Genomic DNA, 18,310 nt, shown 5'->3' with positions numbered 1-18,310 from the left:
TTTTTACTGTTCCTATCTTAAAGGGCTTCATTTCCAAAATTTGAACCCGATTAAGGCTGGAAGAAATTTTATTTCATCACACCGTTTAATGGTGTTCACTTTTTTTTTTTTTTTTACTTCCAAATCTTTTTCAAAATGCAAGGTTTTTTCTGTGTTTAAAATATCCTCTAACTCGATATATATAAATACGGATTTGCATCATACAAAGCTCACAGCGAAAAGTTTTGGCGCTCCCTACTTGATAAGACTTCATTCTCAGGGTTCGAACTCAAGACCTTTATTTAAGGCTGAAAGAATCAATATCATTCCACATATACAATGTTCTTTGATGAACTTTGTTTCTTACGGCACTATGTTTCCTTCAATTTCAGTTTTTCTGCTTTATACTTTTTTCTAGGTTGACCTATAAGTGATTTAGCGCAGCTAAAAAGAGTTGAACTTCTGGAAGAATTAAATGGACTATAGCAAACTTTATGATAAACGTTTTTTTTTTAACTTTTGGCGTTTATATGTTGATAATTTGGTTGTATTCTGCCTCAATTTCTAAGTGTATCGCAGTTTGTAGGTGTGAACTATAATAAATAAAGGTATAAAAGAGCATGAGATAAACTTAAAATAACGAAGATAAAAGTTATCTAGAGAGATCCATATAATTTTTTGAAATTCATGCAGATTTATCGAAAAAAGGGACGCAATGAAAGAAAGAAAATTATATATGCAATATCAATTGGTTGGGATTATATTTTAGTCATGTTAGTACAGTACTTACTTTAGCTTATATGCTTTTTACGAAGACTTTTCATCATGTTAGAGATTTATATACTAGTAGATTATATAGAAATTGCTAATACTTTTTATGTTACTTTTTTGATATAATATTAATTTAAGATGAGGTTAAAAAAGACATGATCAGCCGGGATTGATCATATATAATAATACAATCAACGAAAATCATATATGCAAGACAATCAAACACTATCATATAAAATCTAAACTAATATTGCAATAAACATGAATAGGGACAAGCCACTATTAGTTCACATTCCATTCACTTTATGATCCACCAAAGTAAAAGTTAAAAATTATTTTGACATTGAAATCCTACAAGCCCCTCTTCGCCCACGGGCTGTTGTCACTCGCTATTTTTCAAATCTTTTACACTTTCTGGTAGATCTACCTTAATTTTTATTTCTTATTATGGTCTATCCAGATTAAAAAATATATCTCACGTACAAATTAATATACTACAGATAAAATTTGTCTTTCAAAACAAGCACTATAATCTATGATAAATACTTAGTTATTTGTAATTAATATTTATATTAATCATATAAATTTATTATAGTTATGTGATTTAATATGATAAAAATGCGTGTTAATTGATCATGATCACATACTACGAGACTATGTGCAAATATATATCATTCATTTCTTGATTTAATGTAAGTACCAAATGCAAATAAATTCTTATCATAATATATACAATTAAAATTGAATCTACATTCACTATATAATATTAGATCATTATCTAGACACGTAAAGTAGCAGTTAATGACCAATGTTATTTTCAAGATTATAAATTTTAGTACTTTTTACCAAAGGTTATTTGTAAATATCTTTCGGTGATTTGATAGCATAATTTTTTTTTTACTACCAGTATACATAAGTTAGAAGGGTAGTCTTCCAGCAACGATATTTGTGTGATAGATTACGAGTTTGAGTCATACCTAGTTTCAACAATTAGTGTTTGCATCAGAATTAGAGACGGATTCAGGATTTAAATTATGTGGGTTTAACCTCTTGAGATTCTTATTATTGAACCCATTATATTTTAAAGTTATGAATTCATGTCTATTTTTTTTTGTTTTTTTACAATTTTGATAAGTTTTTACAACATAAACTAATGCTCTACGCCGAAAGTTATAAATTTAATTTAACCCGCACCGACAATGATACTATCCACCCCAGGTCAGAATAATCTATTACATTACACCTTTGAATGCAGCCCTTCCGTGCGTTAATGCGGGATATTTCGTGCACCAAGATATCCCGCGCACGGGGATATCTTTTTATCACTTGATATACGTTAAATTTATAAATATTAATATAATAACTATAACTATTATATATTCGTTTGTTTCTTCGAGATCTTCATGATCATTCACAATATATAATACAATATTAATCTTTTATCTTTTTGTCTATACTGACCATTCACGATTCCATAAGCTTTCTGCTTCTTATTTAAACCCCCCATCTTTTATAGCAAACAAAAACTCAGCCTTTCTAAAATTTCTGCATGCATAATTTTTCTTACATTTATAGTAATATAAAGTTCTCATTTTCATGGAACTAGTTAACTGTGTAACTCGTTGGAAGTTAACTCAGTTCTTCATTATCTCCATCTTTTTTTCATATTTTTGTTTGTTTAAAGTTGAATCTTTAACACCCCCAGAGCTTTTTAAAGGATTTAAAGCAACCCCAAATCCTCAAATTACGAAATATCAACCTATACTTAGTGATATTACTGGTAATTATTCACTGAGTTTTCTCAGAGTTGAAAAAGATCAACTCGGTCTTGCTATTATTCATGTTCAATCTTTTGAGTCAATATGGGTTGCTAACATGACCCGTTTTGCTAAATGGGCTGACCCGACTGAGCTGTTCTTTAATGGTAGTCTTGTTTTGTCTGATACACGTTCAGGGGTATTTTGGTCAACTCACACTAATGGAGACCGTGTTTGGCTTTCAAATACTTCAAATTTGCAAGTTCTTGATAGTGGAGTGACGTCATCACCTTCTGTTTTATGGCAAAGTTTTGATTTTCCATCAGATACCCTTGTGGAAAATCAAAATTTCACAAGTGAAATGACTTTAGTTTCGTCCAATGGGCTTTATTCTATGAGTTTGGGCTCTGATTTCTTTGGGTTGTATGTCAAGGATGGGCCGGGTTTGGGTTTGGGTTCGGATCCGGATCCGGATCCGGGTCGGATATATTGGAAGCACAAGGCATTAGAAGCAAAAGCTGATGTTATTGAAGGTCAAGGACCTATTTATGTTGTACTAAAGTCAGATGGGTTTTTAGGCATGTACCAAAATGAGTCAGTACCGGTTGATGTAGAATCTTTTAATTCTTTTCAACAACCTGTATCAGGCGTCCGTCGGATCCGGGTCGAACCGGATGGAAATTTAAAAGGATATTTTTGGGTCGGGTCAAGTTGGGTATTGGACTACCAAGCGATAAAGGAGACATGTGAATTGCCTAGCTCTTGTGGGGCGTACGGGCTCTGTCGTCCAGGCAAGGGTTGCTCTTGCCTGGACAACAGCACAGCTTATAGCTCCAGCGGGTGTGGTCCGCCAGATAATCAGGGCTCTCGCGACTTTTGCGGGGCCTATGATCATCATAAAAAATACAAGGGGTTGTCAAGAAATGGTGTTGAGTTGCCTAATAAAGAGTTAGTGGACTATCAAAAGATGGTTACTTTTCAAGAATGTCAAAGTGCATGTGAAGGGAATTGCACATGTTGGGGTGTGGTGTACACTAACACATCTGGATTTTGCTACATACTGGACTACCCCATACAAAGTTTAGTAGGGGTAGGGGATGAATCCAAGATGGGATTTTTCAAAGTGAGGGAGGGTGTAGGGAAAGATAAGAGGGAGGTGGGGTTAGGGGTAGGGGTAGGGTTATTATGTGTGGCCATCTTGATATTAGGTGGGGTCATAGGGTTAGTGTATTATAGATATAGAAAAAGAAAAAGAGGAGTTAGTGGATATGCAGAAGAAGATGGAATGGTTGTTGGACCATATAAAGATTTGGGAAATGCAAGTTTTAGGTCAATTGAACTAAGTGAAAGATGATTAGAAAAGGAGACGAAGCAAACTAAGTGAAAGATGAGGTAAGGGATGACATCTTTTGAGATAGAGACTTCATCATCATACAATATAAATTCTTACAATATGGTTGAAGTAGGGCCCTTTATAGGGGTTTTGGCAAAGTGGGGCCTAGTGCGACACACGTTTGGAGGTGCTTTTTGAAAGGACATTATCCTATCAATGGGGTGGAAGCTTGATGGTCAAAGGACAAAAAAAGAGTCCCAAAGATATTGTATTATATTCCTTGCAATTGGAAAATGGCTAATTTTTAGATGTTTTTTAATTGTTAAATGATAAGGAAAGACTTTGTAAATTGTACTTTCTTATTTGCATGACCAAAGTCACTAAACTTTATTGGAGCTTTGTGAGTTTTGTAAGGAAATTAGAGAGTGAATTTTTTAATACGAATTTTCTCCTGATAGAAATTATATTCCATTGTTTCATGGTTCTTTGTTGTCTGTCACATTTGTCAATGTATTTTCTTATGGTGTCACAATTGGGAAGTGAAAACCAAGAACTTGTTGTAATTATCCGTTTTAGCATTCTTATCTATTTATTTTAAAACAGAAAACACATGTTAACATATCGAGATATAAAATTTGGAAAAAGAAAATGTAAAAGGGGAAAATACTAGGTACAATTAATAAAAAGACTACCTTGTGGTAGTTTCCTATTATTTATAGATATCTTTTAAAAATTATCATTTGTAGCTATGTTTTTTCAAATTAAGGTATTTTTTCGGATGTATTTGATGCTTATAAATACATAGTAACACAGTAAAAAATAAAATATATCCCTTGATTTAAGGCCATAACGGTGAGATCAATTAATTAACTATTAATTGATATTTTTTATCATACCCTTCCACAAAATCAGATTTTAGATTATCTTTCCATAACCATTTTCTATTCCTCCATCCAATCTTCAACATTCAAAAATAAAAAATCAAAAAATTAAATTTTGAAAACATTCAACATTCAACATCCAATATATTTGAAGTTTTCAATATTGATTTCATTCTTGATTTACCCATATATTTGATAGCATAACCAATGTATTTGAAGTTTCTAATCAAACCTCATTTATTTTATATTAAATCTCATGTATTTGTGTGAGTAACAATTTGCCTCACCGATGTATTTCAGCGGTAATGTATTTGAAGTTTTCAATATTGATTTCGTTTTGATTTACACATGTATTTTATAGCATAACCAATGTATTTGAAGTTACCAATCAAACCCCGTATATTTTTATATTAAATCTCATATATTTGTGTGAGTAACAATTTGCATCACACATGTATTTGATGGATTAATTTGAACAAAATACACAAATATATAGAAAACTTACAATGTATTTTCGTCACTCATGTATTTAAAACTAGATGAACTGATGAAATTAATTTGAACAAAATACACAAAAATATAGAAAAACTTACATAAATACACCACCAACTACAACAATTGTTAGCTATATCATAGAACATACACAAATACATATATTTTTCATCTTCTCAAAATCCTAAAAAACCCTAGACCACCAAAAAATCTCTAGCCACAGATCAAATGCAACTCTGTCCAAATTTATGGGCACTGGTCCACAGCCCAAAAGTCTTGGCATTTACAGCTACAACTTGCCCACAATGGGAGATAAACACACATCCATAATGAATGATTATTCTAGTTGGAACATCATTCACATAAAAAAGAAAATGGAAAAGTTAATTGCCTTCTTATGTTTAATTTGTCCACAAAGCTTGAAATCATGCAAATCAATTTTTTTTTTAGAGGGGCAGCCGCCACCCGTGGTGGTGGTGGTTGATAGAAGGAGAGAGAGAATTTTTTAGGGATTTGAGAAATGAAAAATCTGAAATGGTTAGTGAGTGAGAATAGAGAAAGTCAAAAATTTATGAAAAAGGAGAGAAAATGAAAATGCATATTAAGTGATTAATATTGTTACCATTAAAAGGGGGATATGAGATTGGGGATGCTAAATTTTAGGTATATTTGTACACCAGTAACTGAAAGTTACTGTGTAGCTATATTAGTTAAATTCAAAGAGTATTTAGTTATTATTAGTAATTAAAACAAAAGGTAATTAATATCACTAATTATGTACTAAAAGTAGCTATAACACGTAATTTTTCCAAAATACTAGGTGTACTACATATGCGCCTTGGTCAACCCATAACATTGCCTCAAGGCAATTAGAACTGGGCTGGGCTTCATAGCCTCAAGACAAGGAATACATTCACAAATAGCCATTTTTATGCATAATAATCTCATACGAACGTGCCTTGCACGTTATTTCCTTTCAAATATATATATAAAAAAATGTGGGATAATATTACTTGTAATTACATTATATTTATTTTATGAGATACAAAACTGTTATTAGACACCAATTTTAATAGAGAGGTAAAAGATGTAATTAGAAAATTTAACACTCCAATTTTTTTATATGAAAAAATTACGCTCTATGTCTACCTGTAGAAAATATTTACGTCATATAGCGCATATTTTGAGTTTGTTATTCGGTTTACTCCATATTTGTGTATAAAACATACTTTTTATACACTATTATACACTTTTATACAAGGTTGAAAAATTATGTATAATGTTGTCCTCCAAGTATACAATACATAATATTTTATATTGGGTTACGTGACTGTTATTTTTGAAAAGTCCCATTTTTATACACACTCGACAACCTATCAAACTATCACGAACTGAAGTACTAATAATATGCCACTTCTTGGCATAATTTGAAAGAAAAGATTATGTGGATTTTCAAGAAAGCAAAAGAAGTAAAGATGCTATAATGAATATCAAGATATACAAAATTTGTGAATTTACTATCTTTAATGGGCAAACCTGAAGTACATAAACTCACCATATCCTAGTTAGTGAATTCACTGTCTTTGCTATGCCAAGTTTGTACGCCAAAAATTAAAATCATAGCATTGCATTAGAACACTTGCGAGTGAGGAAGAATTCTAATCTCACCTCTAATTCTAATGATAAGTATCCTTCTTTGATTATATTAGTAATTTAGTTTTTATCAGCTTCTTTCCTTTGTTAAAAAATTTTGAAAAAGAAAAGAAAACCTAAAATGACCTATCAAAACACACTCCAAAAGACCCAACTCACGGCCCTAAATCCCAATCACAGTCCGAGAATGCCTATTTTGTAGTAGTTGTACTTTAGTTAGGTTCCTTGTATTAGTAATTTTACAATTTTGTACACTAATATTTATAGGATAATTAAATTTTTAAGGAGCATAAAAGTCGTTCAATATTTGAAGGATAATTTGGCCAATCAACATTTATATTCATGCTTTTAAAATAATATAGATAGATAAGTAGGCCCAATGACCTTGAAAATGTGTAGTCTTGAATTTTGAGCCTCTTTTTGTTTCACGGGCAAACCTTCAAGATTAAAGTCAAAACATGTTGAACTTAAATTTTTTACATATTGTAACAAGTGAGATCAAAAGTTCAAAATATGCTGCTTTCAAAGATATTCTTGTAACTCACCCATTTTTATGATTGTTACATGAAAATAAGTCATGCTTTCAAAAGTAAACACATTTAGCCATTTTCTTATGGAAAAAATGTCTGAACAAAAATTACTGTAGCTTTGAAAAAGTGGCGAAGACTGGCTTCTCCATCTATATTCCTATGTTTTCGAACTCTATGATATTATTATGGAATTTTAACTTTTGCAAGTGAAACTCTAGCACATGGTGTTAAAATTCCAATAAAATCCTGAAGTTCAAACATGTCTTGCTATGAAGAAGAAAACAAAAAGGAATATAAAAGTGAAGACTCCAAAACTGTGTCATGCAGTTCGAACATCTACAATTAAAAATATCTACAGTTAAAATTCGAGCAATGTCCTAAAGTTTGAACTTATATTTATATCATGAGGAGGTACCATTAGTGAAATAACTCTTTACTCATGATACCTATTTCACTCCGGCCAGAAGCTTATATATTTAATAGCGAAGTACCATGAGTAATAATCCTTTTAACATTATATTACTCAAGGTACCTATCTCATTGTTGCTTTCTTCATGTCTAACAAAATAATTCTTTAACATAATTACTAGGAAGACATTACATCAATCCAATATTACAAACTCAAGAAAAGAACATGACTACAGCTTAAAACTTAAAATTCTTTGTGTGAACTTCAAGATACTATCTTTGAATTTTGAGTTGAAAAATTGAACTTCTACAAATAGAATTAACTCTATAATTAAAATCTCGATAATACGACGTTTGATTGGCTGCATGAAAAAAAAAAAATCAACCGATTACATAGCGTTTGGTTGCCAATATTAAATAATACATGCATTAAATTATGCGATAATCTATATTGTTTTATGCAAGATAAAATGTAACACCTCGTACCTTTAATGTAAGCTTTGACCATGATCCTAGACTTAGAAAATCAGATAAAGAATGTGGGAATTGGAATTTTCCTGTTCAGCTGTAAGATGGGGGTTTACGCCCACGAACAGTGATCGTATTTCAGTATACGGGCCGTATTTCAAGTCGTAAAATAGTACCAAAGATTTCTGAGCATTCTGGAATTTGGCATTTGGATGTTACATTGTTAAATACGGACCGTATTTCAAAATACGGCCCGTATTTTAAAACTTATTTGGAATTTGGGAAATATTCCTTGATGAAAGTTGTAGATATTTGAAATACCTTTCCAACGGTATATTATGGGGGTCAAACGGACATCTGTGCAAAGAGTTATGTCCATTTTACTGAAGAGACGCAGTGCAGTCCATATGGAATACGGACCGTATTTCAAAATACGGCCCGCATTTCAAAATATGGCTAGTATTTAACTGGGCGAAAAATTTAATTTTCTAGAACAGTATATATTCGTCCATATCAGTTCAAATCATTATTTTTCATTCCTTCAAGCCCTAGAACGACCTCCTACCCTCTTCCATCATGAAGAACACCAAGGTAAGCCTACTCTAATTATTCCAACTCAATTCTAACATATACTCTAATAATCTAAGCAATAAATTATTGTTCCTAATCTAGGGTTTTCAAGAAAACCCATCTCAAGGTTCAAGAATCAAGATTTAGGAAATCTTCTCCAAAACTCAAGTCTTTAATTCAAGTTTTGGAGCAATTAAGATATGTAGAACTTCCATCCACATGTGGGAATCTCTACGTCCTTCCCCATGCTCCGTTTCTTGATATCCATGAAGTTCAAATCCTGAGGCATTAAACCCAACATATTGGTAGCCCATATTTATGTATTTATGTACATGAATTTTGTATATATATTCGTTATTGTATTCCTAATCTTCCATTACGGTTATTAGAAACCCTAGCTTAATCCATGAATCATGAATTCTTCCTCATGTGTTCTCATTATGTTTATATGAAACTTTATGATTTTATCTAGCAAGTTACAAGCATATTTTCAAGTCAATTATGAACTATTGTTATTACTCATGAATCAAGAACATGTTTGCAAGACTATGACAAGTTATCTCATGAAACCATATTACAAGATATCTCATGAAACTATGTTACAAGTTATTTCGTGAAATCATGATTACAAGTTATTTACAAGTTATTTCACGAAAATCATGGGCTTCTTAGCCAACTATATCAGGTTCATGTTTTTTTGGGATTTGCTTAGTTAATCGAGAAAGCTCAGTAAAGCCTGAAATTACGTAGCCACCGTAGGATAAGGGTTGTCAGCAAGGAGGCAAAACCTTCATTTTGCAGTTTGGATCCTTACATGCTTATTATTACCTAAATCTCATATCCCTGGCAAGGTGTGAGTGTTCTGCTGGTAGGATGCAAGTACCAGATCATGTTGTCGGTTATACTATAGCATTCCCCACGTTACAAGCAGTTTTATATACATGTATTTCCATTGATTTATTGTTTTCAGACTTTACTCACGTTTCATGCTCATGTTCAAGTTACATTCAGTTTATGTCCTATACCTATGTTGTGCCATGTTCTTCATTTCAGCAGGTTTTACATACTAGTACTATTCACCATGTACTAACGTTCCTTTTGCTCGGGGCCTGCACTTCACGGTGCAGATACCGGTTTTCAGGAGCATACACCTGCGCAATAGGATCACCTCAGTTATCAACTTATTGGTGAGCCATACTCCTCTCGGGGTTCAACATGGAGTTTGCATTAGTATTCAGTTATGGTGGTCCAAGGCCATGTCCTGGTAGTTAGTATTCAAACATGTTTTAGAGGTTTCATAGACAGATGTTAGTTCACAGAGTCAGTTATATTTTCATGCTTGCAGACTATTACGTTTTCATGATTTTTCATGCTATGAGATAACTTCAAGACTTTATTCCGCAAATTACATTTTCATGATTCATTTAAATTGCATCATATAGATTATATTGTTTTGATGCCCATGTTGACAAGCAAGCCATGAGGTTCGCTCGGACACATGCAAGCAAGGCCCGAGTGCCGTGTTACGCCCAGGCCATGGTTCGAGGCGTGACATAAAATATAAAATAAAATTACATATATTAATAATGCAGCTATTAAATTATTTAAAGATAAAAATTTGTATCAAACTAAGTAATTCATGTATAAAAATCTTCTTATAATTGATCAGTTCAATAATAACCCTTTACCTCTCCAAATGTAACGGTAGAATGATCAGTGGCGGAGCCAGGATTTTCATCCAGGGGGTTCAAAAATTCTAAAAGGTAAATATACGAAGAAGTCAGGGGGTTCAACATCTATTATATATAAATAATAAAATAATTTTAACTTTAAAAATACACTGTAATTTTTTGCCGAGGGGGTTCGGATGAACCCCCTGGACATATGCTGGCTCCGCCCCTGAGAATGATACTCAAACATCCTCAATCAGAGGTCTGGAATTCGAGTCCTGATTATACCTTTAATAGGAAGTGTTTTAACTTTGATATAGAATTTTACTATACGAATCCAATTTAATTGGGTGTCAACATAAATACCGGAGGGCGGAGGCCCAATAAAAATGAAAGAAACATTTTCATATCAATCCTCGTACAAAAAATAGCTCCATTATAGTCCTAACTCCTAACGTTGCTAGTTTATGAATCAAAATAAACCCAATACAAGCCCACAGTACTAATTATATTATATAATAACAGAAAATAAGAGTTCCTCAGTGCAATAACTTGAGCTCATTTAGTGACACGTGTACAGTGTACTCCAGCAGTCATCTTCCTATGCATTAATCCTAATTACTTGTGACTACTCTTTGATCACTTTTGGAATATACAGTGAAAAGAGCTCTCATTTTCAAGAACCACAAATTTCAATTATGAAAATCTACTAACACATCAACTTGGGTAAGTTATTTTTTCTTCAATTCTTATTCTAATATTTGTTTTACATTATGTATGTTGTATTTAAGTTGAAGTTAAATATGTTAATTCGAGATGTAACTTTTTTTATTTTTTTATTTTTATTTTTTTATAAGGACTTCCCATGAATCTATGGTTTTCTTGATCATGCATGAAAATTGTTGTTTACTTTGTAATGTTATTAGCCTTTATAGTTCTATGGCTTTTGAGGGAGGAAATGCGTTGAATTGTGTGATTATCTCATCTAAAAAGTTTAATCAGGTGGAGATAATACATTTTTATTTACTTAATTATATCTTACCATATTTGCTCAGACACTTAAAAATGTTTTCGGATCCTCCGAAAGTAATGCATTTTTGGATTATTCAATACGGGTGCTGACATTTTTGGAGAGTTCAAGCAATGTAACTTCAAACACATTCCACTCACACGCGGGTTTGATTCTTTATCATGAACCAAACACGTGAAAATTCTGACCCTCTGTTTGGATGGTTGTTTCCGTGGTTCATTAATGTACAGTATGATATGGTACAATATGGTGTTGTATTGTATTGTATTGTATTAATGAACACAATGTTTGGATAGACTGTATCGTTTGTATGGGTTTACAACACCATACCACATAATTTTAAGAACAATGAAAACAAACATGGTTTCATACAAAACCATACATTAATGAACCATAGGAAACCACCATCCAAACAGGGGGTGAGCGGTCGTGGTGAGAATTAAAATTTAGAAGCTCTGTCTGTTCTGATACCATGTTAACAAATGAAATGTTGGCTTAACTTGATCCTAAAAGCTCGCTCTTGAAGTGAGGATTTGCCACAACCATAAAAGACGACAATTACTCATTCCCTCACCAATGTGGGATAATCTAATAACTTGGGGCAGTGGGATAATATTTTAATAAAGAAACTAAATGAATGAAGATTCTTAAATAATGAGGTAACAGGGCTGAAATCTATTTATTAGCTACTGAGTTTCAGAATTTTGAAGATTATAGAAATGGTTTTACCAAGAGTCGATTTGGCATATGGATAATAAGGAAATTTCTTTAAAAACAGTAGTACTGCCACTCACATTTTCTATGTCAGTTTAATCTTAGGTTGTATAGTAATTTACCACAATGCTACTTAAGCAAGTAACTGTTGCAATTTCTGTTTTTTTTTTTTTTTTTTTTGAATTTTTTTCAGGCAAGCATACCGTAGCTGGTTGTTTAATGTGAGAACAAATAATGCGGTATTCAAGTTATGTGAACAGATGTTTGAATTAAGTGTTCGCTTTTTTTCCCATCTTAAAAATGGCCGAAGATAAAGTTGCAAGCTTAAGTACGGAAGTGTCCGAGTCAGAGAAAAAGCTGGCTGTGAAAATGCAAGAGTTGAACAGAAAGTTGATCATTGACGAGATATTTGTTCGTATTCCTCGATCGCCCTCTAATTTTAAATTAGGCCCGTGTTTTAAGAACGTGTTCCCTCGGGAGCTTTCTCTTCATTACCCCTTAACTGAAGGAGAAAAGCTACTTCTACACTCCGCGGAACCGGATAGGTCCAAAGGTAAGACTCTGAGATCATGGCCTAATGTAAGTCGAACGTGGATTGATTGGGTAGATCGAGTCGAAAAGGCAAAATGGGAAGTATGGAGATCGGCTGATATATACGATGCAATTCAGTTGTCGAAACACAATTTCCCCATGGACAAAAATCTTCTTAATGCTGCCTTGTGCTATTGGTCGATCTCCACGAACTCGTTCCACTTCAGGTTTGGTATGATGGGGCCCACGGTACTAGATATCGTTGCTTTGACAGGACTTAGGCCGCATGGCGAGGAGGTTAGTGTCCCTCTCGGGGTGGCTCGGGATTTTCCGGAGTACGGGAAAATTAAAGAATGCATGACTTACTGCAAATTTCTGGATGTGTCGATGGGTGCCATGGCTGTGACAGAGGAAGAACATATATCGTTTCTCGTTATGTGGCTTTGCAAATATCTCTTTTGTAATTATTCGGTAACCATGATCGAGCAATGTACAAAACTTGCTTTTGCTCTTGCTACGGGTAGAAAGCTCGCTTTGGCACCTTTTGTCTTGTCGAATTTATATCATGGCTGCACCGACATCGTTACTGGCGACTTTGACGATGCGCGGGGTCCATTCTGGATCTTGCAGCTCTGGCTACAAGCTTACTTTCCGGAACATCAACCTTTAACCTCGGGTGACGGTAATCCTCCCACCTATGGTTACGCCTTGGCTGACAGTGTTTTGATACCTAAAACGTTCAACCAATACTTTCTGTTCTTCAATAAATGCTCGTCTAGAACAGCAGCCCAATTCACTCCATTTTCTTCGAGGAAATCTGGACCTGAATGGTTTAAGAGGTCACTTGATCCTCACTTCCAAAAACTTAATAGGACTGAGTTAAAAGACATTTGGGCTAGCTACCTTATTGCTCGAGACATCCCTTACAGTATCCGTCTGGACGAGTCTTTGAAGTGCAAATGCGCGGTAGAACATTATTCTCCGAATCAGTTCGCTCGACAATTTGGCATGACACAGGCTATCCCCCTTTTCCAGTATGCAGCTAACATTGAAGAAGCTGAATCAAGGTTTTCCGAATTAAAAAGGGAGTTCTCATTTGTTCCATTTAATGTTAATCCGAGCTCTACTGAGTGGTTTGATTCCTGGTGGTCAACTTATATCAACAATCGGGAGAAAACTGTTACTGCTACTGATGTCCTCAGGAAGATCTCACTGTATGTTACCCCTCTCGGTCAATCTGAAAGGCAAGAAGTTTCTGCTCGCAGGTCCAATGGTATTAAAGGAAATTCTCAGTCTGCAGGAAAATTTGGCCGGAATACGAAGAGGAAATATAAAGGTATGATAACCTTTTTGATTGAACAGATAATAAAATCTCTACTTGACTGGTATAATCATAGGTTAGAGGATTTAATAGAGGTATTTGATCCTTGCTAAATGGAGAAGGAAATATTGGGCAAGGAGGCCAGAAGACTCTATATTGCTCGGATCCTTCAAAAATGTCATTAGGTGTGCATCGGATCCCCCAAAAGTAATGCATTTGTTTTTTTTTGGGAGGATCCGACACAGGTGCGGAGACATTTTTGGATAGCTTTTAATGTTCTGTCTGCTTCTCGTCTTTCCCTTTGATTGTTTTTTTTTTCTGCATCTTGATATCTATTATTGCCTCCTTATTCATGCCTTAATTTCTTTCAGGGTATAATATTCCACCACGATCGTGTATACAGCAAGATGAGTCCAGACAACAATGGAACTCATATGAGGCAGCTGAAACGATAGCTACAAGAAGAACAACATGCAAGGTAAAACTTCCTCTACACCTCGCAAACAGCAGAGGCGGCTCCAGGATTGAACTTTATGGGTTCAGGATGCCGCTGAACCCATAAACCATTTGAGTTACTGGGTTTGAAACTTCATATTTGTACATAGATTGTCCTGATTCCTTCATTTCATTGTTGCTTGACCATTTCAGAAGATGAAGACTTCCGCAATGAAAATGCTGCTACCAAGGACAACTTCTACCGTACCTTTTGCATCGGCCTTCCCTACATGTTGTGCTCCCACTGATGAAGACGGCAGCAAGGACGACGAACAAGTTTCTGCTGATGAAGACGGGATCAAGGCCGATGAGCAAGTTTCTGCTGATGAAGACGGGATCAAAGCCGACGAGCAAGTTTCTGCTGATGATACATTAATCTCCGCCTCTTCCTCTACCTCATCCTCCACTTCCGAAAAAGTAAGTTCTTGTCCTGCTTGTGGCATTACTTTGATTACTCTATCTAAATTTGAGATCTTTTTCTTTTCAGGAAGGCGAAAAATGTACAGTTTCCCCATCATTGGCTGAGACCGGAACCAAGGCATCTGATGTTAGTGAACCACCTGACTATCCTGTGAAATTTGATAATCTAGAAGACTTATTTGCTCGAGTTAGTGGACAAATTAAACGAGCACAATCCGTCAGCTTTCCTACTGATCAATCTTCTCCCATATACGACAGTATATCTGCCACGCAAAAGTCTACACCATCAGCAGAAACACTTGCCAAAGCGAAAGGTGATATTGAGAGATTACTAATCATGCCTTCTCAAGAATTGCTTCTACCCGAAAACTGTTCAAAGTTGAATGAAGCACTATCAATATATGCTGCATCACCGGATTTATCTGTTGAGAAAGCGCTTGCATTTGAGAAACTCAAAGTGAACCTTCCACACCTTTCCTCGACGTACCATAGAGCTAAGAAGGACAAAGAGGATTATTACAAAAAGGCTGCCAAGAAAGTGCTCCTCGTCGACGAGCTCATGGAAGGTCAGGAACGATACGCCAACCTCAAAGACTACAGTGACAAGCTTGAACGTAGAACAGATTCCATCAGAAAACAAATCAGCAAGTTGAAGGCAAGCTTGAAGGACGCAAAGACAAAACGTAAAGCAATCCAGGAGCAAAAATTGAATTTGGCTAAGAAGTGTTTTGAAAAGTCTAATGCTCTTGATGAAATGGAAGCTGAGTTTCCTGTCATAGATGAGATGAAGGAGCTAGCCGATTCTAACATTGTACGAGTGGAAGAAAGCTTGACAGACTTGAAGAGTAAGATAATTTAATCGCGTGTGTAAATCCGCTTTTGCTGGCTAGTAATCCAGAGTATAAGAGCATGTAAAAATCTTTTTTGGTATGTATGATCTCTCTCCCTTTTGAATGGTATCCATAAGTATAGCCTTGCTGGTCTAAAAAAGTGAAACAAGAAATGTAGACACTTCCCAAAGCGTGGTTCTGATCTCTGGTGGCATAGGCTGATGGACATGGAAGCTTCAAAATAGCACTAATTTTGACATGATAACAAGGTAAAATGTAGAGTTTTTGTTGAACTCGTCGCTTTCAGCTGGAGCTATGTATGTACATTGGAAATAAATGTATATACATATACGATCATAATACGACAATACTTATTCTAAATTTAGTGACTTTTAAGCATGAATACGCCTTTTATTATGAAACGTACGTAGGTGAAGTAGTTTTGACATATGTAGGTGAAATAGTTTTAACATATGTAGGCACGAAGTCAAACATGGGGTATAATTCAACCTGCTCATATTTAAGCGGGTAAATATAGTTGGAACTTTATTATTTTGGCTAAACAATATTAAAGTAACAAAGTATTCTTTTGCAGATTTTCCCAAAAACGCAAAAATAAACAGTTGAAATAAATAGTTATATATTGCATCTAAAGAAGAAATAAAAACTACTCAGTTTCAACTCTATTATTTTGGTTATATCTTTTAATTAGGCTAAATAATGGAGGTCCGGCCAATTTTTTTCTTTACTCATAGCGTTTTTTATTTTGCTAAAATGATGCAGTTTATCAAAAAGAAAAATACAAAAAAATTGGCTAAAAAAGGAAGAAATATACAATTGGAGGAAATATTCATTGCATAAAAGAAAGAAATAAAAATGCAAAATTGAGACAAATTTGCATTGTATATTAAGATGAAGCAAGAAGAAATACACAACCGGAGCAAAACAATCATTGTATGTATTTGGCTATTTGCTAATTAATGGTTGAAAAATATTCACTTGAAAGCTTATTTTCTTTTTCATTTGCTAAAGGTGCGTATCCATATTATTTGTCATGTCAACGTCAAGAAGATTAAAGGCTACCAAATAATTATTTCCAGGAAAATAATTACAGTTACAAATAATTTCAGTGTACAACTCATAATTTATGTCAAGTTTAAAATGGTTTTTAGATATTGAGCCAAAAAATAAAGGTCAAATTCATCGATAGACACCTGTGGTCGTCCGATTCTTTCACTTGAATATCTTAATTAAACCTTGTTTCATTTAGACACCTGAGGTAGGCTAAAGAATAGATTCGGTTTGGTTTTAACCTATGTTGCTCGGATTCTTCAAAAATATTGATGGATGTGTGTCTGATCCTCCAAAAGTAGTACATTTTTTAAGGATCCGATACATATTTGAAGGATCAGACACGGGTGCGGCATCATTTTAGGAGAGTCCGAGCAACATAAGTTTTAAGTAAAAAACGTCAAACCGACCCGACATTGCAAGTTGTAAAAATATTTAATACAAAGCATTTATTTGTAATGTAATTTATAAATATATCTTAAATAAATTCATATTTTTTGTATTTTAACATATTATTTCAAGCTTGTACTTAGAATTTTAAATGGTCCAATAAGTTTTAAAGCTCATAGATGTTGGATATCTATTCTTAGTTTTTCATTGATTTAGACCGTGAAAATACATAACTTAATTTTATTTTTACTTTAACATTTAGTGATGTAATTAATACTTGTTAGTCATATTTATTTTAGCATAACTTAATACTTTTAGATTATGATCATTTTCATTATGGTTTAGCGATTTCATTATTTTTGTTGAATATTTTAGTACAACGTCATCACTATCTCATATTTTGTGTTATTTTATTTAAGAAACACCTTAATTAGATAATTGTATCTTACTAGAACTAAAGAAATGTTTAAAGCACAAGTTATATATTTTTGGTATGACGATTTTACCGAAAAAACTCAACTTTATTAGTTTGGTTTGATATTTGAAAAATTCAAATCAACTCGGTCCATGTACACCCCTAGTGGTGGCAGGAGAGAAAGGAGACATTTTGCTTTCATCACGTGGCTGGTTAAACTTAACAGATTTTTTTTTTTTTTACTTTGGACCGTTATTTTTAAGGTTTAGGACTAAAATAATCGTTTTTCTATATATTAAGGATTATTTCGGTAACGTCTTATATTTAAAAGATTAAAATAATTATTTTTTCTATACATTAAAGACTATTTTAATCATGTGGTACTCCCTCCGTTCCATAATAAGTCTCACCTTCACCAAAAGAAATTGTCCCATAACAAGTGTCACCTTAGAAAACCAAGACATAAATTGACTATTTTTTCCAATTCTACCCCTAGATAAAAACTGACAAGTTAAAGCAACATCTAAATGATGATTGAAAAAGCCACATAGTAACTTGATATTGTTGGATTCTCAATGTCA

General features: G+C 33.8%; 2 protein-coding genes across 2 annotated transcripts; both read left to right on the top strand.

The window, feature by feature from the left end:
- The first annotated feature begins 2,153 nt into the window (after positions 1–2,153).
- LOC132629904 (PAN domain-containing protein At5g03700) lies at positions 2,154–4,372 on the top strand. Its single transcript, XM_060345314.1, has one exon. It carries the CDS (start codon positions 2,347–2,349, stop codon positions 3,859–3,861), a length of 1,515 nt encoding a protein of 504 aa, XP_060201297.1. The 5' UTR covers positions 2,154–2,346; the 3' UTR covers positions 3,862–4,372.
- A 6,647-nt stretch (positions 4,373–11,019) lies between these two features.
- LOC132633648 (uncharacterized) lies at positions 11,020–16,202 on the top strand. Its single transcript, XM_060350178.1, has 5 exons — positions 11,020–11,238; positions 12,450–14,123; positions 14,480–14,586; positions 14,757–15,020; positions 15,091–16,202. The coding sequence occupies exons 2-5, from the start codon at positions 12,557–12,559 to the stop codon at positions 15,880–15,882; spliced, it is 2,730 nt and encodes a 909-aa protein (XP_060206161.1). The 5' UTR covers positions 11,020–11,238; positions 12,450–12,556; the 3' UTR covers positions 15,883–16,202.
- The last annotated feature ends 2,108 nt before the right edge of the window (positions 16,203–18,310 follow it).

Source organism: Lycium barbarum, chromosome 3 (genome assembly GCF_019175385.1).
Source record: "Lycium barbarum isolate Lr01 chromosome 3, ASM1917538v2, whole genome shotgun sequence".
Taxonomy (NCBI): domain Eukaryota; kingdom Viridiplantae; phylum Streptophyta; class Magnoliopsida; order Solanales; family Solanaceae; genus Lycium; species Lycium barbarum.
The sequence above is the reverse complement of the archived record's forward strand: the minus strand, read 5'-3'. Positions and strand labels throughout refer to the sequence as shown.